General features: G+C 42.9%; 1 protein-coding gene across 4 annotated transcripts in view; it reads left to right on the top strand.

The window, feature by feature from the left end:
- Positions 1–18,548, top strand: part of BACH2 (BTB domain and CNC homolog 2) — a 196,213-nt gene extending 177,665 nt beyond the window's left edge. For all 4 annotated transcript variants that reach the window (XM_069851245.1, XM_069851242.1, XM_069851244.1 and 1 more), the window contains 2 exons: positions 5,253–5,459; positions 11,616–18,548. In XM_069851245.1, the coding sequence (XP_069707346.1) occupies positions 5,253–5,459; positions 11,616–12,095 (687 nt within the window). In that variant the 3' untranslated portion in view covers positions 12,096–18,548. The remainder of the gene's footprint in view (positions 1–5,252; positions 5,460–11,615) is intronic.
- The last annotated feature ends 1,035 nt before the right edge of the window (positions 18,549–19,583 follow it).

The following is a 19,583-nucleotide window of genomic DNA, read 5'->3' on the forward strand; positions in this document are numbered from 1 at the left end:
ATGCCCTGAGCTGAAGCCCTTACTGGAACTCTTGAAGGACTTTTTCCAGTTCTTGACTTTTTTTCTGCAAAAGCAGATTTTTCAGAGAAATACTGCACTTTATCTCCCCTAATTTTACTGCCTGGTCTGCTCTTCTGAAATGCACCTGTGGCTTCTTTTGGGGTCTCTGCGCTATCCCTGTTCTCAGAAAAGCTTGTTAATGGGTGGGAGTATTGTATTGTCATGCCTTTGGTAGTGCTGGAATCTGGGGACAGTGTGAGCAGTAAACGGAAGGAGGTAGGCACAGCATTTTAAGCACCAGCAGACTATGATCTGAATATAAGTCCAAGTCATTGGCTAAAGGATTGTTGGGTTAAAGCCCTCTGACATGGGACCAGCCCCTTCTCCCATTTTTCTGAGGCAGGTGGCAAATCAAAAGGTTACCCAGGCTGCCTTCACTAAGTGCACAGCAGCGTCCTCTCAGGCAACATTTGCTGACCAAAACACTTCTTGTGGTTCACAGGAGGTGAGGCTGGTGTTGATCCTGGGCAACTACGTGGCCATCAGTTGTGTTGTGGCAGATAGGACAGATTGTTTGCAGTGGTGACACTACCTTCACTGCCTGGGCTCGCTATTTTCTTCTCGCAGTCCTCTGCTATCTTGGTGTGGTTGACACCTGAAAAGAAGAGCTACTTTGAAGACTGGTAGGCAGCAGAGTGAGGAAAACAGTGAGTGTGTTATGCCCATCTTCTCTCGTAAACAAAATGTGGCCCATTGGCTTTGTGCTTCTTTAGATAGCTTCTGTCCAAGTTAAATCAGGTAGATCCCTATTCTGTGGGACCACAAGTGATGCCTGAAATAGTGTGTAGGCAATCAAGCCCCTAACACAGGTGGACAAACCTCAGTTCCTGTTGTGGGGTGAATTTCTTCCCAAGCATTTGTGGAATAAAGACTTGCATGTCAAGGAAAATATTAGGAAAACCAGCATTAATGTGTTGGACTCTTCTATGTGGAAAAATTACCCCTTTTTACATCAAAAAAGCATTGGTATGATTCAACCCAAAATGCTAAATTGCTTGGGTGGGTCCTGGGAGCTTTCCAAGGGCTGGGCAATTTTAAGCGTCAAAGGCTTGCAATAGTTTTGTCTTTCAATTGAAAGACATTAAGGCAACAGTTTTACATCTTACAACTCTGGAACAAATATCCGAGATTTTGAACCATTTGTGAAGGTCAGACTGGTACTTTGAACCATAGAATCATGGAATACTAGGTTAGAAGGGACCTCAAGAATCACCTGGTGCAGCCTTTCTAGGCAAAAGCACAGTCTAGACAAGATAGCCCAGCACCTGGTCCAGCTGAATCTTAGAAGTGTCCAGTGTTGAAGAATCCACCACTTCTCTGTGGAGATGATTGTAATGGCTGATTGTTCTCCTTGTGAAAAATTTTCCTCATGCCCAACTGGAATCTCCTCAAGAGTAACTTGTACCCATTACCTCTCATATTTTCCATATGATCCTTTGTAGAAAGGGAGTCTCCATCTACTTTGTAGCCACCCTTTAAATACTGGGACATGGTGATAAGGACTCCCCTAAGCCTCCCATGCCCCATACATAATGACTACTTTTTCTTGGAGGTAATATATTAATCCTTTTAGTTACTGTGGTGTTAAACTGAGCTTGGGAAACTCAGTGTCTTTACCAGCACTGGGCAGTTCAAGGAAGATGATGTTGAAGTTTAGATATAAAGAAAGGGTGAAGAAGCTAATGTTGCCCATAACATAAGAAAATTCCTGACACTTGGCATTTGTATTTTGATGTGAGTGGATACATGGTCTGGGTACTTTCCCCTGTACCAAAGAAAAAGAGAGGAGGGAGAGTGGTGGCAGCAGTAATCAGTACAGTATGTGAGCGGCACAGCGGTAACTGGCATATGGTCCAAGCTGGCACCAGCTAGTGAAGCCTGAAGGAATTTATTGGTTATATGTGGGCCTTTCATGTGCTGAGTCAATGGCTGTCCCTGTTTGTCTATATTGCTCTGTTACTTAGCCACTCAAAGCAATGACATTTACACTGCCATCCTACTGCTAATACAGAGGGGGAAGATACCATAAAATCATAAACACGTTTTCTTTTTCACCAAGGTGGGCTGGCTGTCCTCTCAGGGCTGCATCAATCAGCACTGGGAGCAATAGAGGCTGCAGCAGTGGTGGAAAGTGTTGATTTATTTGTTGTGTCCTGGAAACAGAGCCTCCGCTGTTGGTGTAAAAATGCAGGGAAAGAGTAATTGTACTGATAAGGGAGATTTTAGAGCTCTGTGAGGTTAGCTGACTGGAGTAACTACTGGAAGGAGTAGGGATCCCATTTGAAATAGTAATTCTAATTTGAAGTAGTCCAAACCAAAGAGTACACAGTCATTTACTGTGTAAAAAGCATACTCATTAAAAAGAAAAGTTTACAAGAAAACATAGTTGTTGGATTTTTCTTACACGTCTTAGAAAAGATTGACTATCCTTTTTCAGATACCTCAGTTGAGGTTTCTCTCACCTATCTTGGATACCGTAAGATACAGCATCTTTTCTAAGTCTCAGCTCCACTCCGTCTCAGCCAGGAGGAGGGAGAAGCTGTGCAGGATGCATTCCCATCCAAAGGCCTCTCTGTGCTTGATGCCAACAGCTGTAACTGGGTCAGATTAATCCCACCCATGGCACAGTTGTTGGCGCTTGCAAATTGACTTACTGCTCTGTTATGATAAATACCAGGAGAGGGTCTTGCCCTGCACCTATGTAAAACACCATGAGCCTCTCACTGTAGCAATACCCGTTATTCACCGTGTCCATGCCAAAGGCTTGCTGGGTTTTTTTTTCAGTTCACAGCTAATTGCAGAAAGGGAGACAGGCAATAAAAGTGCTGTGAATGGTGAAGGAAATGAGTCTGACTCACTTCCACTCTCCCTTTCACGTTTTTAATCCTGTACAGTGCTGCCTATGACAGGAGTGGGATTATGCTGGATTTACTGATAGCAGTCTCTGACCTGCTGTGTAGATGATTTTATTTTCAATACATTCCTTTTCTTTTATGGATCTGTTTCTATTTATTTTCCCATTTCCCTTTAGTGACTTGTATCTGACAAATTTAAGTCCCTTCCCTTTCATTCCCATTCCTGCTGCAAGCACATCTCTTTGCAAGTAAATATGTTTTGAAAGGGAGAGGGAGGAAGAAATAAAGTGAACTTCGCTTTCCACTTTGGACTTAAGAAAATAAGAAAAAAACGGGAAGGTGAAAGGACTGGTTTTGCAGTGAAACTGTGATGTCTTTCAGAGGAAAGCTCAGGCTGGTTTCATTTTCCGATGCTGGTTGAAGCTTGAGAGGAAACCAGGTGACGCTTGAGTTTATGTTGACCGTCCAAAGGCTAGGAAGGAGAAATGAAACAGGTTTCATGACATTAGTTAGCAGTTTGTAAACAAGATAGTCCTCATCACTGTACTTCAGGTCAGCCTTTGTTTGTACAAGCATAAGTCTGGGCAGACTGGGTCAGTGTTTGTTGTTGCTTTGCTGGTTTAAATTGACCTGCCAGGTAGGGTGTTACAAAGCAGTTCCTGGACAAGTCAGGCAGAGGGGCAATGTCCAGGGCATGACACCATCTGATAGGATGTGGTGGGTGTTTGCACTGAATTTCACCTGGCCCAGGCTAGGAGATGTGCAGAGCAGTGATGGAAGACTGCAAGAAAACAAGCTCATAACAAGGCGAGGAGCTGGTTATCAGCAGGTCCAGGTGCCCAGTGAGGGTCCGTGACTGTCAGTGCCGCAGACCACTGCTATGTGTTTGCATACATGTGTCCTCGGTGAACTGTTCTGCATAAACTAACTCAGCTCTCCAATAAAAACAATCTATAATCTATGCTTTTATTTTCTTTATCTCCGAGTAATTGAAGTGCACTTTTTGAAGACAATAACCATATTTTAAATATCAAAGGAAGGTTTTCAACCCAAATCTTTTGCTTAGGTGGGGCAACTTAAGTCTATCTTCCTTGGTAACCTGCATGCAGAGTAGTCTCCTTGTTCGAGAGGCTGGATTGCATCAAATAGGGACAGACATTTAAATATTTACTGCCATCTTTTGGGCAGTGTGGGTATGACTCAAAAAAAAAGAAAAGAATCAATCCAGTTCCTCAATTGTCATCTTATTCAGATTTGTCAACTGATTTGACCACCAAACACAGCAGCCCACTGAGGAACATTATTTATTGATAGTAGTGTTGTAAGTCTCAAGCTACAAGTGAAGCAGGGATCTAGCAAGAGAAACTCACTTCAGTCTGAGCAAGCTGATAGGTCTGGGGAACAAAGCTAGCAGAAGTCCTTGAACGTGTCTGCTGTTCTTCAGGTTTTTAGACAGTGTGAGTGCATTGCTCCAAGCTGCCAGGAGCTTTGTGTTTTGCTTTGCTTTAATGCATAATGACTAGGAGTTGGAGAGGTGGTTGGAATTCTTGAAGTCAGGACCTGGAGCTGCTGTCACATGGTCTATGGTCAAACAGAATGGCAGATTGTGGCTTGAAGAAAAACTGGTTTACTGCAAATAACTGATGTTTTAGACTGTTTAGGGGTGTTTTTTTTCAAGAAGAGCAACTTGGGTGCTCTTCAGTCTACAAAAATATTAGAATGTCAGCAAATACTATTTTATTTCAAAATGCATATATTTTAGTAAGGTAGGAGTTGTTGAATCACATCCCTTTCTTCTTATGTCTTGTACTGTTCAATCGAAATGCTGATTAAGCAAACTTTCCTAATTGCAATATGGTATTTTTCATCCACTTAGTTATGGTTATTTTCATCCACTCTCACCTAATCAAACTTTCAGTCCTGCAAGGCCGTGCAGGTACAGGTTTCCTGCTGCAGTAATAACCCATTCTTTAAACTAGTTTGAAATTAATAGCAACAAGGTCCTTCACTGTTTCCAAAAGACCATCTCTTCTAGTGGACGGAGCCTTCTTTTAATGCAAGGAGATCTGTTATTAGAGCTTTTTAAAAAGGTGAAGTTTTAACCTGGGATTCATCTATATTGCTGATTTTAGTACAATTACTGTCTGATCTTTATCAGCTGGACCTCTACAATGTGCCACAAGGGAGTGTTAAAAACTTTCTCAATGTAAAACTTGATGTATTGTTTATTTAGGGGGCGGCACGATAGCTAATTGTCCTTCTGTTCAGTGTTGTCCAGCTTACATTCAGCAAGCAAAATATGACTCTCTGCTCTTGTCTTCTGTTTGTTTGGTTTAGGTGAAACTTCCTTTTCCTGTAGATCAAATCACAGATCTTCCAAGGAATGATTTCCAGATGATGATAAAGATGCACAAGCTAACCTCAGAGCAGCTTGAATTCATCCATGATGTCCGCCGGCGCAGCAAGAACCGAATTGCAGCTCAGCGCTGCCGCAAGAGGAAACTGGACTGTATTCAGAACCTAGAATGTGAAATCCGCAAGTTGGTGAGTTGTGTGCTCTCGCCACAGCCCCGCTCACCCTCACACTGCAGCTCACAGGGAACCAACAGCAATTCCTGCCCAGAGTTTAGTGGGTTCAGTCAGTTTTTATGGAAGTAAGCAGAGCCACTAGTATGAACATCTAACGTACAAAATTATATTAGTATGTGTGTATATGTAATATATGAATGAGGCCTAGATATCTCTATATTTTGACATGTCAAGAGAACATTGTTGAGTGAGTTGGAAGAGGAGAGAAGCCTGTATCACAGCTTCCTTCTTGCAGTTTAACCCATCCCTAGTAATTAAAGTGCATCCACAAAAACGTTTCCTCACCTGAGCCCCTTTTCCATGCGTAACTACTGTATGATCTGTTGGACAGGGATTCATGGAGTGCTTAAAAAAGATAGGTGTGAAGAGCCATTCTGGTTGTCTGGTTGTTTGGTCCAAACAGATATGTGGCAGAGCCAACTTCATCTCTACATAGAGAATTTCCTTCTCTTTGTTATGCTAGAAGGCAGCTGAGTGTTTTCAGGATGTTTCAGCTCAGTATGCCTTTTCTTCAGCTCTTTCATTAACTGAGCAAATGGCAGAAACAGCACGGGAACTGCAAGCCTGGGAATGTGAATATCCAGACAAATGGGCATCCCTTGCTGTAGGTTAGTGAGACAGCATGGGTATGTTTATCCTTGCTCCTGCTCTCTTCCTCCCTCTAAGACTCCTGATGGGCTGTCCCATTCCAGCAGGCACTAGCCTAGGTTCAGGTGACAACTGTTGGTTTGCCTTGACCCTCCTTAATGTGTATCTCTGGCAGCAGCCTGCTGTGGAGTGGAGTGCTAAGTATGACCTGCTACTGGCCAGAGCACATCTGGGCATGGGTCTTCTGTGTGCCAAGGTGTCTGTGAGCAGTGCTGTTAATCTGAATCTACAGGAGTGAGGTGACTGAAGCAAGACTAATGGTTGCACAGTAAATTCCTCTCTCTTTCAGTCATGGTATGGATGCCTCAGGTGTGGTTTGGGTGGCCAAACACAGGTGTGTACAATATAGACACCTGTGCTGGAGCTAGTTGTCCTGGCTTACTTTATAGTCAGTGAAGAGAAGTAGATACCTGTGGAATCTTAATTGTCTCATCTGCAGCAGAGGAGGTGACATGCAGCCCAGAAGTGCCTATTCCTCTCCATCGCTAAACAACATCACCTGGAGAGCCATATCAGATGTAGACATCTCAGCTATAGGCACCTTAACTGAAAACACTCTCCTCCTTTCTGACAGTGCCCCTGTGGTCTGAGGGCTCTGCTCCTCTTCCCCCGACATCTCTTGCCCATTGAGAGAGCAAGCTGGTACGCAACGAAAAAGTGGCTTGAGGCAAGCGTCAAGAAGGAAGACATGTCTTCAGGGTGTCTCTCAGCAGGAGGAATGCAACACAGGAACTTCAAAACAGGCTGGCACCTCCTTATCTGTTTAAAAGTTCTAAGAGCTATCTGAGACATGAAAAATAAGGCACTAGTCCCAGTTCAGCTCTTAGAAGAAGTGGGTGTGTGCAGCATGCAGGACTAGACAGTTTAATTGCATTACATAGCATAGGCTTCGGAATCCAACATTAAGCTCAGCCGTTGAATGTCCAAGAATTTGAGTGATAAATCATTTAATTCATATAGATAAAATAAAAGGTGCTGAAGCTGATTTCGTTACTGAGATCTCTGCATACCCAACTTTCATTAAAATTGAAGGTGATTTGAAGTCTTTGATTTAAATGTCTTATGTGCACATTTAAAATGTGCTCAATTGTAGGTTTTACTTGTGCTTCATTCTCTGTGCAAGCTATAGCAAACGTAATGTGAAAGAGGCAGGGATCTTTTGGAAGAAGCTGAGTTACTGTCACTTCGTAAATGGCAAAATGCCGCATGACTGACTTTGGGTCTGCTTCCCATCTGTAACATGGAGGTGACGTTGACCCCACAAGCTGGTTGGGAGGCTTAAATCATCAAGGCCTGTGAAGTTTTCAGATGCCTTGCTGCTGAAGCCATGGGTGGGAGTTATAGCAAGAAAAAAATCAAAGCGTTGTTCAGAGTAGTGCTCCACTGATGCAAAACAAATAAATATCAAAAATAAACAAAACAATGAGCAACAGCTTCCTGCACCAAGCATAATATGCAGCGCGTGCAGGATGAGTCAGAAGCAGTTCTGCATGGAAAAAGAGCAACTCCTTGTCCAAGTTGTCAAGAGAAGCAAGTCCAGTCCTGTTGCATGTGCCTGTCCCTCTACACTGAGCTGATGATGGGTAGTACTGCATTCAGTTCTGCGCCCCTCACCACAAGAAGGAAGTTGAGGCTCTGAAGCGAGTCCAGAGAAGAGCAACGAAGCTGGTGAAGGGGTGGAGAACAAGTCTTATGAGGAGTGGGTGAGGGAGCTGGAGTTGTTCAGCCTGGAGAAGAGGAGGCTGAGAGGAGACCTTATTGCTCTCTACAACTACCTGAAAGGAGGTTGTGGAGAGGAGGGAGCTGGCCTCTTCTCCCAAGTGACAGGGGACAGGACAAGAGGGAATGGCCTCAAGTTCTGCCAGGGGAGGTTCAGGCTTGACATCAGAAAAGAATTTTTCACGGAAAGGGTCATTGGGCACTGGCAGAGGCCACCCAGGGAGGTGGTTGAATCACCATCCCTGCAGATATTTAAAAGACAGGTAGGCAAGGTGCTGAGGGACATGGTTTAGTGGCAGATAGGAATGGCTGGCCTCGATGATCTAAGACGTCTTTTCCAACCTAGTGATTCTATGATTCTGAGTATGTCTCTTGTTCTCCAGAACTGAGCACTCGAGGCAGCACTCTAAAGGCTGGACTAGCATCAAGGGGGAAGTTCAGCTTGTAGCTTTCATTTGCAAGTTAATTCGGGTTCACTGGCTTTACTCAATCCTGTGGCATTACCATTATTTCTAATCAAATGCATATAGGCAAAACAATATTTTTACGTCCCCTTCTCTCCCCAGCACACACACACATCTCAGGGAAGTGAATGAAAGGCATATTGTGCTGGGGTGCAGGACTCTTCAAAAGAAATGTTGAAGTTTCTGTTTAGCAAGATGGGTAAAAAAATGGCTGGATGACTGGGCCCAAAGAGTTGTGGTGAGTGGAGTTAAATCCAGTTGAGGGCTGGTCGCAAGTGGTGTCCTCCAGGGCTTAGTGTCGGAGCCAGTTTTGTTAAACATCTCTATCAGCGATAAGAATGAGAGGAGTGAGTGCACTCTTAGTAAGTTTGCAGATGACACCGAGTTGGGTAAGAGTATTGATCAGCTTGAGGGAAGGGAGGCTTTACAGAAGTATCTGGACAGACTGGTTTGATGGGCCAAGGCCAGCTATATGAGGTTCAACAAGGCTAAGTGCGGGTCCTGCTCTTGGGCCACAACAACCCCATGCAGCCATGCAGGCTTGGGGAAGAGTGGCTACAAAGCTGCCCAGAGGAAAAGGACCTGGAGGTGTTGGTTGACAGCTGACTGAACATGAGCCAACAATGTGCCCAGGTGGCTAAGAAGGCAAATAGCATCCTGGCCTGTATCAGAACTGGTGTGGCCAGCAGGAGCAGGGAAGTGATTGTGCCCCTGAACTCAGCACTGGTGAAGGTGCACCTGAAATACTGTGTTCAGTTCTGGACCCATCAGTACAAGAAAGGCATGGAGGTGCTGGAGTGTGTCCAAAGAAGAGCAACAAAGCTGGCGAAGGATATGGAGTGCCAGTCTTATGAAGAGGGTCTGAGGGAACTGGAACTGTTTTGTCCGAAGAAAAGGAGACTGTGGGGCAATCTTATCACTCTACCACTCCCTAAAAGGAGGTTGTAGCAAGGCAGGTATTGGTCTCTTCTCCCAAGCAACAAGTGATAGGATGAGAGGAAATGGACTCAAGTTGCTCCAGGGGAGGTTTTGATTGGATATTAGGAAAAATTTGTTTACTGAAAGTTATCAAGCATTGGAACAGGCTGCCCAGGGAAGTGATTGAGTCACTATCCCTGGAGGTATTTAAAAGATGTCTAGATGTAGTACTTCAGGACATGGTTTAGTGATGGACTAAAATTGGACTTCTTCATAGTCTTAAAGGTCTTTTCTGGACTAAATGATTCTATGTGATTTTATGGGATCTGATACATTGTTCTGAAAAAGGGTGTTCCTAAAAAAAGACAGTCGCAAGGTATGCAAGAGTATAAAGCTGCAGAATTAAACTCATGCATATTTAACTTTTCCTCTTTAGCACTCCTGCCCGTCCCCCATAGGCATGCTGTTCAAGCAGGTAGTCTGCTACCAGATCTTACTTTTACTCTTAGGAAAACCAGCAGTGAAACTCCAGTTGACTTCACAACTGCATGATCACTGGAAATCCCTTTCTCATCTTCTGTCCACTTTGTGACCAGTAATTTCCAGTCTCCTGGATTATCTAATAGTACTAGGGCTTAAGGGTTTCTTACTAGGCTGGGTCTTTTTCATGAAAGACCACTTTCACCCCCTGCACTTCCTGTAAGTCACCCATCTTCTTGACACAGATGGTTTCACAGCAGAGAGTGAGTGAAATGGTTGTATCCTCTGAGTTTGATACATAATTTTTTTTGCCTGCTTTCCCTCACTCATCCGTCTACCCACTCACATTCCCTTTTTTCCTTGCAAACTCACAGCATATTCTTTTCCATAATTCATTATCTCAAGATGTACTTGAGCATCTGTTTATTTTTTTAGTATTTTTATGCTTTCTTGATAGATTCATCAATATTTTAGCAGTTGGTTCTTTTCATGTGCGCTGCTCTCTTTCTCATTTGCACAGCTGTATGCTTCCAGTGCAGGCTTCAGACCCAGGGCAATACTATCAGTTGTCAACAACCACCCATGTTTGGATTATCTGAGTTGTGGAGTTTTCACTCCTCAGATGCCAAGGCAGCTTGGGTTTAGCTGTGTTACTAGGTGAGGTACACGTCTGTGCTGCTTTTTGGGCCAGCTCAGCTCTGGAAATAGCTCTGATAATCTACAAAATCTCATCTACTCCCTCAAGCTATATGCCTACCTTCCTGGTACAGAAGGGGATGCAGCAGGACCATCCCAATCAGTCTTCACTGAATCAGCACTGGTTTTCAGAGCTGTAACCCCAGGCTGGGTCTGGCTTTATGCCTAACACCCTGAATCTGCCTCCTGAGCACAGGGAGGGCAGCGCTCACCCCATGAGGGGCTTGCCAGCCATGTGAGGTCTAAGCAAGAGATGACTGTCACTGCAGCGTGTTGTGCTGCACCCTGTACCAGCTAGGGTTGGGGCCTTACCCATGCTTTGATGTATGCAGAACAATCTGAGCACCTTTTCCCAATTTTTTGATCCTATGTGAAAAAGTAAGTCCCAGTAAACTTTCTCACTCTTCCTCCACACCAGTGCTGTCCTGCCTCTCACCCCTCCTAGAGCAGCCTGCTGACACAGCAAAACTGATAATGCTCAAGCTAGATCTTGGTGGAGGAGGACGTTTGGGATCACAAGAGGCAGAGCTTGAGCAGAACAAAGGGGAAATTATGTTGAGCTTGCTGTACTAAGTGTTAAGAGGCCCACCAACCTTCAGGGTTTTCACATAAACTTTCATAGAGGTGTCCTGATGGGTCAAACACAAATCGTTAAGCACCAGGACATAAGAAAAGGAGCCATGGTGCAGGCCACAGAACACACGCTCAGATCCTCTCCTCTGAATAACACACCTCTCAGTGGTAATGGGCACATAGGCCAAAGTGGATGCGCACAGGCTGACCAACCAACAGAGGGTGGAGTGAACATGTCCCCGCTTCAGGAACTAAACCCTCTCTTTTTACTGTTTAGATGAATAATGGCTTTTCTCTGTCAAAATTTCTTTCAAAGTTTTTTTGTATCATCTGTCAAGCAACCTTAGTTAATCAAGGGAAGTAACAGTATCTTGAGGTTAACTTGTGACTCTACCCTCTTGCAACTCAGATGTTTTTCTCCAGGTATTTCCCAAACTGTAGTCTACACAAGTTTTATAGTGGTCAAATGCCTGATAGCTCTGTGACTTTTCCACTGCCCATATCAAAGTAACTGTGGTGTGTTTGTGTTCTTGGGTATTGCTGCATACATACCCACAGTGTGCAGCCAGTGAATGGCCCGTCCTCAGCCTAAGATGCTTTCTTTCTTTTTCAGGTGTGTGAGAAAGAGAAATTGCTCTCAGAAAGGAACCAGCTGAAAGCAAGCATGGGAGAATTGTTAGACAACTTCTCGTGTCTTTCTCAAGAAGTTTGCAGAGACATGCAGAGCCCGGAACAGATCCAAGCTCTCCACAGATACTGCCCCGTTCTCAGACCCATGGATCTACAGCCAGCCACCACCATCAGTCCCTCCCCATCTGGTGTGGAGCAGAGCCTGGTGACCTCCCAGTGCGTTGGGGAAAGCATGCAGTGCTGCTCAGAGCGAGGTTCAGTGCAACTGGGAGCACCCTGGCTGCCCAACAATGTCTCAGAAAATTGTTCGGCTGGCGGGGGGTTGGATGGAGCCGATACAGGTACTTACCCCGAGAGAGAGCTTCCACCAGAACAGAGCAGCCAAACAGTCACGGTAGACTTCTGTCAGGAAATGACTGATAAATGTACAACAGATGAACAACCTAGGAAAGATTACACCTAGTGACTTGTAACCTTAACATTACACCTGGTCAGGTGTTCTTCAGTCAGCCAGTGGCAGTGTTCATTTGTTGTCTAGAAGAACGTTATTTGGTGCACACTACAGTGGTCTTAGCAGCAATACTGTTTTTAAGTATTCCCTCCTCTCTACAAGCAGGAGTTCTCTTCACAATGGTGCTATCCCTTGCTCAGGCAGGGAATGAAGCAGTGGCAACACTGTCTGTTTTTGTATGTTGATTTCAATCTTAACAGGGATGGACATAACACCTCTGAGGACCCAACCACAGCTTTTTTCTCAGTGGCCCATGTCACAAAACCCTAACTCAGGAATTTCCTCTGAATGTTCAATTTTTCATTGAAGACAGCTTCTTTACACATCAAAGTTTTATAGCTAAACTGTACATATTATATATAATATATATAAAATATATATATATCCATATGCAAAAGTCCCTGCATGCCTCAATTTTTCTCATCCTACAAACTGGAAGCTTTCATTTCTATTGTATAAACAAGTTCCAACATTCCTTTTTGTCTTCGATGCTAGAACTAGTTTGGTAACTTGTTACACGATAATTTTTTTTCTTGGTTCGCAGTTCAGCAATATCATTCGATTTGTACTTATTTATAAAATTTTAATGTTGGAAACTTATTTGAGATTTTATTATAGACAGTTTTTGTGGCACGGCCATTTTGTGCCACTTGAGCAATGTGGAGTTATTTTATTTTATTGCAGATACTGTACAGTAATGGTCAACTTTGCCACTTGCACTGAGTTTCTGGTCAAACCTCTTTTCATAAATGAAGTCATGACTTCAGTATAACTTGAGTATATGGTTTTCTTTGCTTTATGGCTTAAAGAAAATAGAAAAGTTTTAGCTAATAGACAAACACTCAGGAGCTCGTTATGTAGTAAAAACGGTCTTGCCAAATACTGAATTCACTATACAATTTGTAAAGAGAATCTGCTTGAATTATTTTTATATTCAGACTTCTTTCTGTTTCACAAACCAATTTTAAGTGCTGTTAATGATGCTTATGGATTCTTATAGGGGAAAGTATATTTCACTCTTTAGAGAAAAAAGTGTTTGACAACTGGATCACTTCATCATACGTTCCATGAAGTTAAGCAAACGGAGATCACATCGATACACTTGGGGGGGCTTTTTCTCCAGCCCCGCTCTGCATCCTTTACTCATGGAAGCAACTGCTGCTCCGGCTAGTCCCCAGAGCCTCACCTCATCTGTCCTCAGACATTACCTGTTTTCCTCACCAGACCTGAGTTGCAGAGATGGGTCTGGTGAAGTCAGTGGTCCTGCCAGCGTAGGCAGAGTTGCAGGATCAGACCCTTAGTTGTTGACTTTGGTTTCCTTACAGAAGTCAAGTTAGCACTGTATCCTCTAAGAGCAAAACATACATCTGCCAACACCCGATTTGGCTGCTTATCCATCAGATTCTTGCGTTCCAGGATCCTCTCGTCCTGCAGCATTGCCCTCAGCACAAATCGCAGCTAAAAGAGTGCTGTCTCGAAGGAGACTACTCAGTGAATTGGCTTAGTTGTAACTGTATTGGATTTGTATCTTAAGCAATGTTGACTCATGTTATGACTGTGTGAGACAGCAGCTTTCCAAGCATAACATCTGTATGTACAGTGTAGACAGAAAAACGTCCTCCTAATGCTTTTTTAATAATTATTATTATTATTCTAAGTGTACTGAGTTTTTATTTTGTGGTTCTTTGCCCTATGTGTGCCAGGTTGCGTGGCTTTATCGACAACAACTGTCGTGTGCTTTACTGGCTGATATTGTTTGTTCTCACTGAAAGAAAATGACCAGCTGTTCACACCTATTTATTTTAAAAAAAAAAAAAAAGTGGGGGAAAGCAGCTTCTCAGAAGCACTGATAGTGTGGTCTTCTGCGCTAACGTTTACACTAGAGGTGTGCACTGGTGCTCTTTTGAGGCACTCAGTAGATCAGCATCTTGACCCTGGAGGAGGAATCAGCTCCCTCTCTCCACTTCTTCCATCTTCAGACTGTGCTCATGGACCGTCACCCACTAGCCACAAAGTCTTGCTTTTACCCTCTTCACCCAAACTATTGTAGCCAAGCTACCAAGGAGGAAATGCATATAGCATGTGCCATGTTTGTTGAACATACTTTTTTTCCCCGCATGTACAAAGAAAAACTAGTATATAATGTAGGAGAATATTTATGTTTAAGTATTAATCATTACTGTACAAAATCCTTACCTTTAAATGTTCAGAAATATACAAATGCCATAAACTCCTAGTTCACATGGTTGAAAAAGGGGGAGGAGTTGTCCTTTCTTTTTAAAAGAGCTTAACCTAAAAGTAACTGAACCCCCTCCCAGCCATCTTTTGCAGGTAACTGACTGAGAAGCTCTTTGCGGGGAGGGGGAGTTGATTTTCCTTTGAATTCATTGACGTTGCAAAGCAGTTCTGTGCTTCGCAGAGAAGTTTTGTTTCTATGAGACCATGGTGAAAGCTAGAATTTAAAACTAAATGTGAATCACATTATAGAGTCATAGCTACTTGGGGGAGGGGGGCTGAGGGTGGGTGGGAGGGAAGGGTCAACTGACACAGTATTTTAAAGATGTTTTTCTGTTGCCTTTTTTTATTTTTAAGTGACCTCCTATATATATGAATAGATAGAATGTTTTATGAGTATAAAACCAAGTTTTAACTTGCTTCCTGACATGAAGATTTACTCTACTAACAACTCATGTGCAACTGGTACTCTTGACCTCATTCCAACGGTTTAAAAAACCCACCCACACAACCCACTGCGCTGCAGCTCTTAGGTTTGACCTGGCTTCATACTGGTGCTGGGTCTCTTGATTTCCTCTACCTTGAGAACTGATACATAAAACCACTGCTCAAATAAGTGTCTCTTCCTCAACTTGTATCTTGTCTCTCTCTCTTTCCCTCCCCTGCTAGCTTTTCTGGATGTTTGATTTCATTCTTTCCCATTAGAAGTGGCTGGTTTTGTGTCATTGCTTCCTATATTTACATGTATTATGGTTTTTCAGTGGGTTTTTTTGGTGGTGGTGGTGGTTGGTTTTTGTTTCTATTTTGTTTTGAGGGTTTTTTTTGCTGTTCTGAACTACACAGCTCTCAGAGCAGTTACTGGGCTAACATTAATGGACGAATTAGTTTCAGACCTGGACACCAGCTGACATACACAACCATTCTTGTCATGAGGTCAAACCAACTGACCACAAGAATACCATTGGAAAGAGAAAATAATAAAGCTGGCTGCAGTATTTATAAATTTTAGGATTCTGACCAGTGGTCACCATGATCTTAAGAATCTCTTTGCTTTTGTCAAAGAGGATACATGCAGCATCGATCCTGTCAGGCATTGCTTGGAAATGGTCTGGTGAGACCCCATTTCCTTCCGAGCGCTGCAGCACTCTCATTGGTGTGCAAGTCCTTAAAGCTCTGTCTGGTCTGTATCTAGTCCTCCTTTTCCTTTGCCATTGCTATACTTGTATCGCCAGGAAACCTCATTTCATTTAGGCTTGCCATGCTTTGTCAGGTGAGTACTACACTATATAATGTGTTTGTTTCTCTGCGTTCTCTGGGGGTGCCTTGAACACAATTAAAGCTCATCGCAAGCTGATTCTGGAACAAAAAGGTAGTGAAATAAAAAGGAAAAAAAAAAAAGAGAGAGAGAAAAAAGAAAACAAGCAAAACAAAAGCAAAAAATGTTGGTTGTGTTATCAGGAGATCCCAGTATTTATATCACAGACTTCCTAACATGTGATGACTCAGGCGTCAGAGTTTGATGCTGCAGTATAAAACTATTATTTTATATATTGTACAAGTAATTTATTAAATGTCTTTCTAAGGTTATATGCTGCTTTTAAGATGCACTATATTTTTGGATCTAATCCTTGTATTATTTTTTTTCCCAAGGAAGTAAAATGTGCTGCAAAGGCAAGCCACAGTGATTAGTATGCTAACTGCTACTTCTCTTGAAAAAGAAGAGTGGGAACTAGATATGTAACTTTGCTAAATGGATTAACTGCTGCCAGAGAAATGATTAATGCTGATAGAGTGGTTGTTAATCTGGAGTCCCAACACTTTGTCAAGTCTGTATTCTAAAGAGCGCTTAAATAGAAGTTAAAATGCCTAGATATATAGTTAGATCTTTTAATGTGTAACTTTATGATTGCCTAATAAATAAAGCAGATCTGCATGCTGAAATTGCTATAGTCCTGTAATAATGAAATCTGATCTACTAGGAGAAAGCACGGTGAAGTGTTGCAATTCTAGGATCAACACCACATCCTCTCTTGTGTCCTGTAATCCACTGCTGTGGTAGTTTAAAAAAGAGAGAGGAGCGGGCTTGTAGAATTGAAGACCTTCAGTGAATTTTGCAGGGAGATGAAGCGAACATTAGCCAGGTTTACACAAGCTCACAGTTTGCTCTACTTCATGTCCTCTGCTGTTGCAACAGGGAGCACTGCTTTCACCTTTTTCTTCTGATCTGAGATATGTTTGGAGGTGCCTCTGGGTGAATGCTGTAGCCCATAGTTGCAGCGCTTTACGAGTCTATTTTAGGGCTGCCTAGAGAAGGTTTAGCTCAGTATGAGCAGCGGAGCTTATGGCCTTGCATAAGGAGGGAACATGATAAGTATGGAGCAGTTTATTTTTATCAGAAGTGAGGTGAAACTAAAACCATTAACATAAAGAACTTCTGCTCTCTTTTCTGCTAGAAATTCTCTCAACAGATTTTGACTTCATTTCACTTTTGTCTCTGCCAACACAGTCCAAGTTAATTTTATATACCTATATATAATACATGTATGTATGTATACATACAGCTATAATTCTAGTCAGAGTGTGTTTGCGTATTTTCCTGTTTATAATACATATATGTATATTTATAATACTCCTTGGAGTATTTCATGACTCAGGCATCAGATCTGATGCTGTAGAATACAATATATGTGTATATGCATATGTTCAAATACTGTCTGTATATTTAAAAGATCTATTGTTGGTGGTCTGTAGAATAATTATTCCCTTTGTCCTCAAAATTTTAGTAGCATTACTTGCAAAGACTTAAGTGTACAGTATTTTCCTACACTCCACCAAGATAGGTATTATTTATATCGAAGTCAAATATTGTTACGCATTTTAAGGTATGACACAGATGACATTGCAATTTTTGCAAATGAAATTGCTTTTTGGCAGGGAGGAATGCTAAAAATGCCTTTTTATAAGGTCATTACCCCAACCAAATGACTGCTAAAAAGCCAGGTAGATGACTCCTGTTCTTGTACGAATTTTAGTGACTGTGGGCAGAGCCCTTTCTGTAGGTGAAAGTCACTGCGTGGTTCATGCAGTGCCACTGTTGTCCCTTTTGGCTAATTAAAGGCATGCAGGAAGAAACTAGTATCCTAAAATAGAAATGGCAACTGGCAGCGTTTGATTTCATTGATTGCTTAGAAGCAGAGACAGTCTCAGGCTACGAACCCAAACGACCCCTCTGTTTTGGAGGGAGCCTGGCGGGTGCTGCAATCGCCAGCTGTGCTCATCCCTGCAGCTGGAGGATCCCACCTCCCGGGACAGGGCAGAGAGGGGAGCAGCCCATGCTGGGGCTTGTGGCTGGGATCCCCTTTGCAATGTACCCGAGAGAAATGTGCATGATTTCAATCTTGTTCTCACTACTAGGCTTGCTCTGCCTGAAGCTATCTGGATCCCTCAAACCAGCAGGAATGATACTAAACACTTTGGTGATATTCAATGCGTGGTTGTTTTACTCGTAGTTCCAAGCATCACCTTTGATTTCAAGGGTGGGATTGCCATAAGAGTTTGTTCCAGAACCAGTTGGTTACAAGTGCACCTCTTATATATGCCTTACAAACTTCAGAGGCCATATTCAAAACAGGGTTTTATCAGTGTATGCAAGGGGGTGCAACCCCTCTTCTCTTCCTCCCCAGGTCAAACAGTATGGACAGTTTTCACACATATCTACCTGTATAACCCTCTGTACCTCTCATAACTGGTCAATGACTGTAACAGGTTACATCAGGTGTTTTTTCTACATACTTTTTACACAAATTCTATGCGATTAATGTAACTTAATTCAATGCATCATTTTATTGTACTAGTTCTTAAGCTTGTCTTTATTTTTTTTCTAGGTGACTGTGGTTTCTTGTGATTTTTATTGTATAAATAAATGAGGTGGCTGTTGATGCTTACTCTCTGTTACTAAGAATTTTTACCTTTTTGGAAGAAAGCATTGCTATGAACTAATGAATTTAAAAACGTCATTTAGTCATTGTAAATACAGTATTGTGCAAAAAAGAAAAATGAAAAAAAAACCACCCAACCCTTTTCATTCATCTGAATTGCTAGTGTTAACTGAATTTCGTCTAGACACCATTTCTGTTGATGAAATAAAGACATATCATTATGTATTGTAAATCGGCTCCTCTTGACTCTGATGTCTCAGTGCTTGCTTAGTGCGTGGGTTGTAGGTGAAATTCGGATGGGTAGGTTAGATGTGGTTGATCCTGCTCAGCGAATCTCTGGACTGAGGACGCAACCTCCTCTCACGTGGTCACATTGCTAATTCACTAGTCGTCTTTGATCCAGGGATTTGGTTATCTTTGATCTGCTGCAGGAACAGCCAAGGGTATTTCATTGCAAAGATGAAATAAGTTGTTTTGGAAGATCAAATAAGCTGCATCTAAACCTGTTCCCCTGGCACTTGACTTACGGCAATTCTTCTAAGTCTTTGGTTTGGTCTTCTAAAGTGTAGTATATGTGCTGGGGGGCAAGGGGAGAGATTGGTGTTTGTTTCCCCTTTACAGAAAACCTGAGGGAAATTGAGAGAGGTTCCTGTAGAAACAGAATGTAGCTGAAAATCTCTGTGTAACCCAAATACTGTAGTGTTCCTTTCTGAAGGAGGAACTTGTGCCGTGAACCGTTAGCATCACTTATACTGCAGAAGATCCAGAGAGGAAAGAAGACATTAAAACAGAGCCAGTTGCTATTACCACCAGCAGGGTATGGGGTCTGGCAGGGGATTTCTGCTCTCTGGGACTCCTACATGGTTCAGAGGCAGATTCCACAGTCCTTGGGCTGCCTGCTCAACATCTTGGCAGGAGGAGCCCTCAGAAGAGTGGAGCGGCATGACCAGTTGTCCTACCCTGCTCCACACACTTGCTGGGATGGTGCTGTGAGGAGCAGGCAGGAGGGGGGCTGCTAAAGGGAGGTCCACAGGTTCTTTTATCACTAACCAGGAAGCCCTAGATCACGTGCCCTAAACCACCATCCTTGGGGATGCAAACTGTGTCCTCAAATCCGCAGCTGTGAAAATTGCCTGTGATTTTTCAGTCTGAATTTTCCTGTTGAGCGTATATGAAGCAAGCTTCCCACGCCCCCAGACCTGTCAGAAGATGTAGCATCCACCACATCTACACATAGCCTGGCAGTAGAGAACGTACTTATCAAATC

Source organism: Phaenicophaeus curvirostris, chromosome 2 (assembly GCF_032191515.1).
Source record: "Phaenicophaeus curvirostris isolate KB17595 chromosome 2, BPBGC_Pcur_1.0, whole genome shotgun sequence".
Lineage (NCBI taxonomy): Eukaryota > Metazoa > Chordata > Aves > Cuculiformes > Cuculidae > Phaenicophaeus > Phaenicophaeus curvirostris.